Source organism: Diplotaxodon limnothrissa, linkage group LG23 (genome assembly GCF_057381915.1).
Source record: "Diplotaxodon limnothrissa isolate DT_005_m linkage group LG23, D_limnothrissa_male_GT1.1, whole genome shotgun sequence".
Classification (NCBI taxonomy): Eukaryota; Metazoa; Chordata; class Actinopteri; order Cichliformes; family Cichlidae; genus Diplotaxodon; species Diplotaxodon limnothrissa.
The window spans coordinates 11,325,047-11,335,184 of record NC_140617.1 but is presented as its reverse complement, the minus strand read 5'-3'; the positions used below and the strand labels follow the sequence as shown (position 1 = coordinate 11,335,184).

General features: G+C 43.2%; 1 protein-coding gene across 2 annotated transcripts; it reads right to left on the bottom strand.

Moving 5' to 3' along the window:
* Positions 1-1,846: 1,846 nt before the first annotated feature.
* Positions 1,847-10,116, bottom strand: LOC146607607 (AN1-type zinc finger protein 5). Of its 2 annotated transcripts, none has more exons than XM_085347913.1 (6): positions 9,989-10,116; positions 8,386-8,585; positions 7,890-8,001; positions 6,913-7,040; positions 6,381-6,488; positions 1,847-5,218 (listed from the first exon to the last, which is right to left on the bottom strand). In XM_085347913.1, the coding sequence occupies exons 2-6, from the start codon at positions 8,543-8,545 to the stop codon at positions 5,070-5,072; spliced, it is 657 nt and encodes a 218-aa protein (XP_085204039.1). In that variant the 5' UTR covers positions 8,546-8,585; positions 9,989-10,116; the 3' UTR covers positions 1,847-5,069. The 2 variants fall into 2 exon arrangements, with proteins under 2 accessions (XP_085204039.1, XP_085204040.1); XM_085347914.1 differs by lacking the exon at positions 9,989-10,116 and adding an exon at positions 8,728-8,828.
* Positions 10,117-10,138: the final 22 nt, after the last annotated feature.

Below are 10,138 nucleotides of genomic sequence, written 5' to 3'. Positions count from 1 at the left end.
CCAGACAACACAGTCATCAAGTTTGCAGATGATACCACCGTGGTGGGGCTCATCTCAGGGGGAGAAGTTCAGAGGCTGTCAGATTGGTGTGTAGATAACAACCTGGACCTCAATACCACCAAGACAAAAGAACTGGTAGTTGACTTCAGAAGGAGGAAGTCTGAGCTGTAGCCTGTCAGCATCAATGGCGAGTGTGTGGAAAAGGTCTCCAGTTTCACACAGAAAGGCACTCCAGAGGGTCATCAATATGGCCCAAAAAATCATTGGACATCCTCTTCCCTCCCTGAAGGACCTGTACAGCACTCGCTGTCTCAAGAGGGCACGAGCATCCTACGGGACGGTACACACCCAGGACACCGGGTGTTTAAGCTGCTGCCGTCTGGCAGGAGGTTCAGGCTGCTGAGGTCCCGAACAAATAGACTCAAGGACAGCTTTTACAACAGGGCAATAGCCCTAATCAATGCAAATAGCTCACCTGACTGGCTACCTACCTGGACTTTTTGGGGGGGGAGGTAACAATGGTAAAAACAGTAACAATAATAATATTTATATTTATAACAAGGTGCAATAACAATTAATGTGCAATAATAACAGTGTGTAATACAAATACACTTATTATTTTTTATTACTAAGTTATTATACTGTGTTGTGTTGTGTTGTGTTGTTTGTGTTGCGTTGTGATGTGTCGTATCGGGTCATGTTGTGTTATATGTAGTGTCGACATAGGACAGTTTTCCAATTTCATTGGACTATTGGACTATGTACGACTGTGCAATGACAATAAAGAGTTATCTTATCTTAAGGTCCATTAGGCACATCAGTACAAACCCACAGGGCCCCGAGAGGAGGTCTAACTTTTTTTTTGCCCTTTATTAAACACTGGATGACATCAAACAACAAAGCTACTGCCTAGAATGTAACTTGTAATTGTTAACTTTAATGACTAAATCATGATGGAAGTAGGATGGATATCTTATACATGTAAATAAACGGGCTTAATTATACATAATAACACAGGAATATCCTATATCAAACTGATATTATTCAGACAGATAACAGAATAAATGAAAAAATTAACGTGGTCTCCATGTGCTAGAGAAAGGCTTTGATAATAATAATAATAATAATAATAATGGATATCGGCCATCGGCCCCTCTGGCCATCACCAGTAGGCGGTAGGTGAAGTGTCTTGCCCAAGGACACAACGACCAAGCCGGGGCTCGAACTGGCAACCTTCCGGTTACAAGACGAACTGCCAACTCTTTGAGCCACGACCGCCCCCGGTGTCATTCCTGTCATTCCGCCCCTTTGAGTCATTCCTTCAAAAGATATTTCCTCATTCTGTGTTTTGGTGTTGTACGTGTTGACCTGGGAATAATTTCATGAGTGCAGAGGCATGTTTATACTCAAAGTAAGCCCTTGTTCTATAGACAGAAGCATTCTGGGAGATCTGAAAGTAGTATGGATAAAGGTGATAACCTTTATTGACCTGTGGCGCCCCTACGTCTTAGGGCAGGGCTGTCAAACTGCAGAAAGATCAGAACAAGACCTCCAAAGGCTACAAACTGGCCCACTTGATGGCTTTACAAAAATGTGAAAAATCATAGAAAAGTCATTTATAACAGTTAAATACGCTTTTCCCGCTGTGGTGATAACAGCACAACTACATTAGCTGTAAAAACGCGTATATTTCCACATCTCCACATGCAGCTTGTATCACAGTAAAATACTGAGGTTTTCTTCTAAAGCAGAGTGCAAGGAGCTTGGATTTAAAATGAGTATTTATTTAGCATACATTAAGACAAATAAATACAAACGACAAGTGTAAATTAAAATAAACTTTGTGATTTTATTGTTTATACTTACTCTTACACATCATACAATCCTAACTCTTAAAAGAAAAAATAAAAAGATATCTGGTGGTGTTTCTGGGGGACTGGAGTGCCAAGGGACGGCAACTACACCTCTGTGAACATCGTAGATTTCATCTCAAGTCCCTAAAGCTCATCTTGAAAGACAGAATAATATGTCTTTATTCCTGCAGTGAAGCTGAAGAAAATTCATCCTAACTCACAAGTTTATTATTCTCAATCAAAACCCTTGCATGATGAAGACACTGATTATGAAAGGTGTGAGAACATCAAACAATAATCAATGCAACAAAAAAGGGGAAAAAAAACCCCAAACAAAACACAAGTATATGCACTGATAATATCTCAGTTACTCAGGTCACGTAGCCCTAATTGCTGGTGGCAAGTCAAACAGTCAAAAGATTTGAATGATTCAAATGTCTCAAATCACATAAAGACAACCATCGTCGGCCAACGGACAGTCAGTCTGACGGCAACACGACTTATCGTGTGACTTGTGGTGGTTTACATTCAAACTGCTCACATTTATCAGGAAAAACATGCTGAAACGTTTGGAGCACTGATATGAGCAGTCAATAGAAAATGAGCGTAAACCATGCAACCCCCCATGATTTACATAACTGAACAATCATCACAGGAAAATTCTCCCATGAAGAGACAATTAATCTGTAAAGGAAAACCGAGCTTACCGTATGCAACGATGTTTTATAATCATCAACCAAGTCTGAGAATTCTGTGTCTAAAACACAACGAACTGCAGAGCAGCACCAACCACTCGTCCCCCTGAATATCACAGTTAACACCTTCTCAATTTGAAATTTACACTGTAGGTGTGACGGTGGAAGAAGTTAAATCACCGTCACTGCGGGCTCAACTCATCCACGGCAAAACGTCTCGCCGTCGGCATGCCAAGTCATCACGTCGGCCATTAACGCAAAGACTCGACGAAGGCTCTTTTTCAATCAGAAGAGGCAGAACTAAGCCGACACACGGAGGAGTGTGATTCCTCTCTTTCGCCTTTTGCGGTGGATTATTTTTAAATTGCATTCCCTGAAAATTCAAATGCAACTTTTCTCCAGCTTTCATTAATATATAATGAACCGCATCAAGCAACATTTACAGGGAAAGCTTTTAATAATGAAAAGATGAACCCTCTATTTCTTGCTTGGGGCCCTTTAAACTTTCAGTAATATCGCTATTGCTACAAATCAGTAACAGGATAAAAGCTCTGACTGAGATACTCTGTTATTCAGCAACGTTAATATAGCTCGGGAGGGAGGAGGGGGGGCTGGTTAAGAGTGTAGCTAGTATGGTAAAATAGAAACCACGTGGCCTGCAGGGGATACTAGTGGTTATTAAACAATTTGAACATTACACGTAAAAACCTGAAAAATTAATGAGGAAACAAGATGGGGAAAACATCAGTGCTAGTTGTAGCACATTTTTTTGGATAATTATGAAAAGCACTTTAATACAGAGAGTACTATTTGTTGCCTTAATTCCCCACCTTTATTACCTGGCAAAAATCTACATTGAGGTTATACTATAAGAAGAGGAGCTGTATGGTATTTACATTTGAGGAAAAAAAAAAAAACAGAGTCCTGTTAACGGGAACCTTACGGTTCCGGCCATGCATTGTGCTACTGCTGTGCGGCTTTTTAAACATTCCAGCTTCATTTCAAACTACGCGGTCACAAAACAGCAACGCGTGTTTGACTGCACACATGCACGTGGGACTGATCTTCCTAGAAGAAGCTAGCTAGAAGCAGTCTGAGCACACTGTAAAAGCACAGCACGCAACTCTGCGGCACTGCAACGCTGAGCAGAACGTACGCCATCGTCTATGAGAGCAACTGCGACCCGGGTCAGTTTTCATTCAGCATGTGTCAGTGGTCTGCTGGTGGTAGGAGAAACGTGGAGCTTCATACAGGCTCCGAAGAACATAAAAGGTCATTCGAGGCGAGCGCGCCGCCTTACCGAAGAAGAAAATCTCAGCAACTCGACAAGGCAATTTCATCAGCAAGGCTGCGATACAGCTCGGATATAAACTGCAAGTGACCCGAATGCTGAACAAAACTGAGCGGGCATGGCACCGTAGCTTGTGCTCTGCAGCGGACATACGTCGTTGTGCTTCATACCCAAAGCCTTAATCACTGACATCCTACTGCACTCGCTCCCTCCGAGCGGCTCAGCCGGGCTCCGCTCCGTCACGTCAGAGCTCGGGCGCGCATTTTCTTCTTCACTGGTTACATAATCAGGATGGAATTACTTAAATATAATCGAAGAAAAAGTTAAGAGCAAATCGTTAAAGATTCGCGGACACATGCTGCCAATCCTCCAGCACAGACCAACCAAACAATAAAAAATAAATAGAATGCAATCACACAATTCAAGCTAACTACAATATATTAATATAGATCTTCTGATGTCATACGCTCATTAAAATAAAGAAGAAAAAAAAAAATCAATCACACAGTTAAGTCAAGGTCGTTTGTTTCCCTCCCCGGCTTTCCCCTTCCAATGACTGTTCATGCACCCGGTATCCATACAAGCCTACATATCAAAGAGAGACGCATGTGGAAAACTCAGACTTTGGAGTACTACATGTGGTCGCCCACAGAGTAAAGGAGTTGCCAATTTGACAAGTAGTTGACATCATTTTTCAGTCTGGGATAAAATACTATATTCCAAAGCCCTTAAAGGTCTTGCTGATACATGAGTCACTAGACCCCCTAAATGTGTTTCTGTCATTATCCCGATTGACACATTCCTTAACAGCTTATCCTCGTTCATTTCAGCTACCTACAGGGATTGTATAAAAAAATACACTCACACGATCCCGCTAAGTGGAAAAACAACAACAACAAAAAAAACAAAAGGGGTAAAAATCAAATTCCTGCCCTTCCCACGGCAAAACAAATGTCCACCAAGCCCTCATGGCTCTCTCCCCAGCTCTCAAGCAAATGTGCACGCACACACACACTTTCATACAAACACACGCGCGCGCTGCAGCCACAAGTGGAGAGAGGGGGAGATGCTAGTAAGGGAAGTGTCTGGACTGTGGCTGCGACCGCACCACCCCCACCCCGCCCGCTTTACACTACCATGAACAAATGAAGCCACGATATCAGGTGTTTTCATCCAAGTCGCCATTGTTCAAATTCACAAAGTCAGAAACTTCTTTTTTGCTCTCAGTCCTCATAACTTCTGAATCTTCTCAGCCACTACGATGGGGTTCTCCTTGCGTAACTGGGCAGCGGCTGCGCTCCGGTAATCATAGGGACAGTCGTGTTTGTCGGAGTAACGATGGATGGCGCAGAACAGGTTGCCACAGCGACAGTCAAAACCTTGAGGAAAAAGAAGCAATTAAACTTGGACGCTTTATTATAGATATCACATGTATCTGGACACCAGAGACCAAAACTCACATCTCGTTTTGGGGCAGAATGGCTATTTTCTTCAATTTGGGATTGTTTCATTTCTCGGGTGCTGACCCCAAATCAGTGTGTTAGAACAGACAAGAGGACAGAGCAGCAAGGAAACTATGTGCTGCAGTAGATAGGGCCAGCAGTAAAACCCACATATGTTTGGGTTTATATACAGCATATTTGATGCATTACCTGCCATCAGACCAGACTACTAAGACACCACTGACAAAAACATTCATTTGACCTTAAAAAAAAAAATACGGCAATTGTTCCTTGACTGCTGCCTTGTTAGGTCGGTAAATCTCACCACATGACTTGGTTCAGATCTTCCAACTTCTGTGAGGTAAAATTCACCGACTTCTTTTTAGCGTACCATTTCCAAAAGTTAATAAGCTTTGGTTACACACACACACACATTATGAAAACTCAGTTTTCATGCTGTCTATCCGTAAACTAAAGAGTTATTTTTCATTGTTGGGAACAGCCCTGTGTCTCTCTCCAAGCTGCAGGAAAACAGAGTCAGCTCGAGGTGCAGAGGGAGACTGAGGCTATATTAAAAAAGAAAGAAATGCATCACCCAGTCCTACTACATCCCGATTATTTTACAGACTTATTCTTACACTGCCCTGTGTAAGGTTTTAATTAAATTCAGTTTGACTGGGCCTTGATGATGTTGCTCAATTTTACATGCTAACTCAGGATGTGGTCTCAATTAAGCTGATATATAATCATTGCTATTAAGTCTCAGAGTCTCCTATGAAGCAAAAAAAAAAAAAAGGACCGAGCTGCACACTGTGAAATGTATCACTTAAGTGCAGAATGTCGCTCGCTGTACATAAGCAATCATCACAGAATAAATGCACATATGAATCATTTGTGTGCAGCTGTCATTATTGTCCTTTAAAAACAGGTTTAGCTCCAAAAGCTCTGCAGGCGAAGAATATTAAAGATGTCTTTGACATTGCACCACATACATCCGTGTGCCAAATCAATGTCTTATTAGGGGTGAGGAACCCCTGCCGACTCATAAAACACAGGATAAACAGATAAGAAACTTGAGTGAAATTCTTCCCTCACTTACCAGTAAGTCCTACTTTCTTCCGGCAAGAAAAGCAGCGATTCTTTTTCTTGTTTTTATCAGGAGTCTGGTCGCCATCAGACGAAGCCTGCGCAGCTTCCCCGACTGGCTCTGGTGGGGAAAAACAAAGCAACTGTATGTAAAACAGCTGTATGTTTATTTATGCACATGTACAAAAGACAACACAATTAACTTCAACCAATCAAATATGCTAGCCGGGTCAGAGGCCGTAACTTAAGCTTTATAAAATATTATTTAAACACGTAAAAACACGATTTCCTTACACAGTTATTTGACTGCAACACAGAACATGCCACACAGCAGAAGGCAAAATGAAATAAAACGGGAAAACCAATGGAGTCATCACAGAGCATATTGTGTTTATCACTTCAGGCACGCTCCCGGAACACGGTGGCGAGTGCGTCCCATTGTTTATTCACGCAGCAGTTCTTAATAGTGTACTCCTCTGCTTTGAGTAGGGCCGACCGTGTGGACGGTGGGTAGGGAATGAACTACTGCTTTCTACGATGTTTACCTGTGCTGTTTGAAGTACCCTCCTCTTCACCCTCCTCGGCTTCTGCTCGATCAGAATCCACAGCTCCTGAATCCTGGGAGATGCTCATAGCTGTCATCTGTTGAGTTACTGGGCTGGTGGAGCTGGGACTAACAGGGCATCAAATCAAGTCAGCAAATTTCAGTTTAGATTAAATAAAAATACTGAAAAAACACACAAAAAAAAAAAAAAAAAAAAAAAGAATTGAAATGATTAAATTTATCTTGGTACTCTCTTTGCTTTGGTTTTGTCCCCTTTGGGAGGAAACAGATCCAGTGCACACGCTGCAATATAAAACCATTTTTAGCAATTTCAAGAGCCTCGCAGAACTTTTCTTACCTATCGCACTTTCCTCACAGTGAATTAAATCCATTTTTAACATTTAAAAAGGTTAGCCCAATGGTAAAGTTAAAGCAAATTATAAAAGAGGCCCTTCAAAACGCCGAATAGCAGAAAAAGAACTTGGCCAGCAAAAAATTATTCAGCATTACGCTGCAGTTTTTCAGAACAGGGCCTCAAGCTAAGTTTTAAACTACACCATCCTCTAGCTAATTTTCTTCCAGTGTCAATGACAACACAGCCCATCGTACACTTAATTTGGCTTTTGATAATCATCAGAAGCTCATCACAACCTCACCTGTCAATGTCGACGTGCAAATTGAAATAGCTGAAAAGTTCTTACTAGAAGGTTGGGGTCGTCGGGTAAGGTAAAAATGTTTTCACCCAGAAAATGACTGCACCATGGTGATAGAAGGTTTTGTTTTCATAAATAAATATGCACACAACTGCCTACCCTTCTGCAGAGGCAAGCTGCGGTACTAGCATGAACTGACTGGACTAGTCAAAGAGCCAACACGGAGTATATTTTTCCTTGATGAATCACATCTAAAACACTGATTCACAATGACTCAATGAAACAACACGGCTCTCTGCGCTTTTCTACGCGTAACTCAGCATACCTGGTTGTTTGTTCCTCAGGTGGGGTTCCTGCCACCTCTGTACTGGGCTCTGAGGTTGTGCTCTCCACAGTTGTACCGGCCGATCCTGGTGATCCCGCTGGTGAAGTAGCAGCTGTGTGCACGCATGTGTGTGTCGGGGAGGGGGGAGGACAGTCAGATCAGTCACAAAAATCTGTTGTTGCCTCACACATGGATGACTTTCCACTTGCTTCTAAGCGTCTTGACATTCCCTACATGTATTTGTTTACCATGATCAGATGCACTTTGAGTTAATGTACAACAACAGATGGCAATGTAACTCTCTTGCTTTCTGATGCCACAGTGTAGGCAGCTAATGCTACCTCTGTTCTCCAGCCCCTTTTAGCTAGTTCGGCTCCCTATTTCCAGTGCACTTTTTGAGTGACTCCCATTTAAAAGCTCCTGACTTATTCACCTGGTACACCCTTATCCAGCAGACCCCTGCTTTTTATAGGTCATGTCTCTCCCATCTTCCTACCTTTCTCTCCAGGGGGGCTGGACCGCCCCCCTCCCTGTTGTCTCTGCAGGTGTTCCTTGTAGCAGACCGAGCACATGCCGTTGGTGCGGGGGTTACCATAGAAACCGCATCCCATAGTGCAAAGCATTGGCACCTGCGTCTGATTGGTCTCCTGAGCCATGCTCTGACAGAGGGGGTAAGGGGGATGGGAGAGGATAATCCTGAAAATGGGGTTGCAGAAGTTAGTGAGAATAATTAGCAGTCCCTGTTTGATTACAAAGCTTTTAGGTTGGAGCTAAAAGAGCTTGGAGATTGGCATTGCAGCATGAGAGTAGAGTTTGAGCACATCATGACTTCTTTTACCTCTTTTGCACCGACACAGAGCCAGTCCAGCTCTGAAAGGCTTGAGGACTGATCGTTACATAGCTTAAAGAAAAAAGACAATCACAGCAGACAAATCCTGGGGCTTATTTGGCAAATACTGTTACTTTCTAGCTAAAGCCCCTTCCAACTTTTACAACCAGTAAATTTGCAGCACTGAGCTGGTTCACACTTTTCTGGCACAGAAAGTAGTCATCCCTCCCCCCCATTTACTGGAATGCATTGAACCAGCTCTAGATTAGGCACTGGACAAGTGGAAAAGAGGTCTTTGTGAATTAAAGGTTATGGTCCACTACTTGCAGCTGTAATGAAGGTCTGTTGCAGTTTTATAAACTTCATAAACCAAAATTAAGACCAACCCCAACTTCTGAAGGCCAAAGTCCACGATTACTGCAAAATCAGGCCTGGACTTTGGCACACTGAAAATACTAATAAATAAACTATGCTTCAAAATTATTAGAAAACACAAAAACGTAGCAGCAATAGAAATACCAGTGAAACGGATCGCCGAATGTACTGCACCTCTTACAACATCAAAGCAAGCACGAGTTTTAAAAGTAGGAAGCTGTGGGATTAGTTTGAACAAACACGGAGAGCTGTGCACGGTGACGGAAACAAAGGGTCCAAAGAGCCGCACACACACACACCCTAGAAGGTAAATGACGGTGTGTGAAACATGCGCTAACTCAGCTGTTTCGCGCTTTCTTCCGCCGCACAAGACGTTTTTGGTCATGGAGAAAGTTGTGAAAAAGACAACAAGAATAAAACAAAAACCCCGTCAGTACGAAACCGCGCTGGCTAACGTTAAAACTGCGCTGCGTGCAGTTTAGCCGAACAACTTCCAGCTGGCTGTTCCCAGTCCGAGTTTGTCCGCACAAGAAAACAATTGGCGTCCTGTGCTTGAATAGCTCACAGCAAACATTAGCAAACAGCCTCGCTGGACGTTTGGTCTGTCTGACACTGCATACAGGTGTAAAAGGAAGGACGAAACTCGACCGGTGGCCCTGTGTCATCGTGAAAAATACGAAAGTTAAATGCTACAGCGTCCTCGGTGACGAACTATACGCAGATCGCGGCTTTTCAATCGAATAAACGCTAGTGTTAGCGGGCTATCTGTTAGCAGAGTTGCTAACGCAGTCAGCCAACCCAAAACTAGAGCGCCTCCCAACAGCGTCCCGGCTGGGTTTATGACCGGTACCACATCCCGGGAATCTGCCGAATCAGTCGGGAATGAAGACATTACCTGAAACGTAGTTAATCGGCGGCTGTCGACGACGGAGGGGTTCAGATTTGAGTGAGCTGTGTCCCCAGCAGAGCGCGCGGCCTCCTACCCAGCGCTAGCTCCCGACATTCGAAACAACGACCATGACGTCACCGCCAATGTCAGCCCTCA

What these genes read in the sequence shown, in the direction of transcription:
- LOC146607607 (XM_085347913.1), bottom strand. Translation starts at nt 8,545, where the DNA reads ATGGCTCAGGAGACCAATCAGACGCAGGTGCCAATGCTTTGCACTATG. An exon ending in GGGTACTTCAAACAGCACAG is followed by an intron (nt 6,489 to 6,912) that starts GTAAACATCGTA and finishes TTTCCCCACCAG; the next exon opens with AGCCAGTCGGGGAAGCTGCG. An exon ending in GAAGAAAGTAGGACTTACTG is followed by an intron (nt 5,219 to 6,380) that starts GTAAGTGAGGGA and finishes TTTTTCCTCAAG; the next exon opens with GTTTTGACTGTCGCTGTGGC.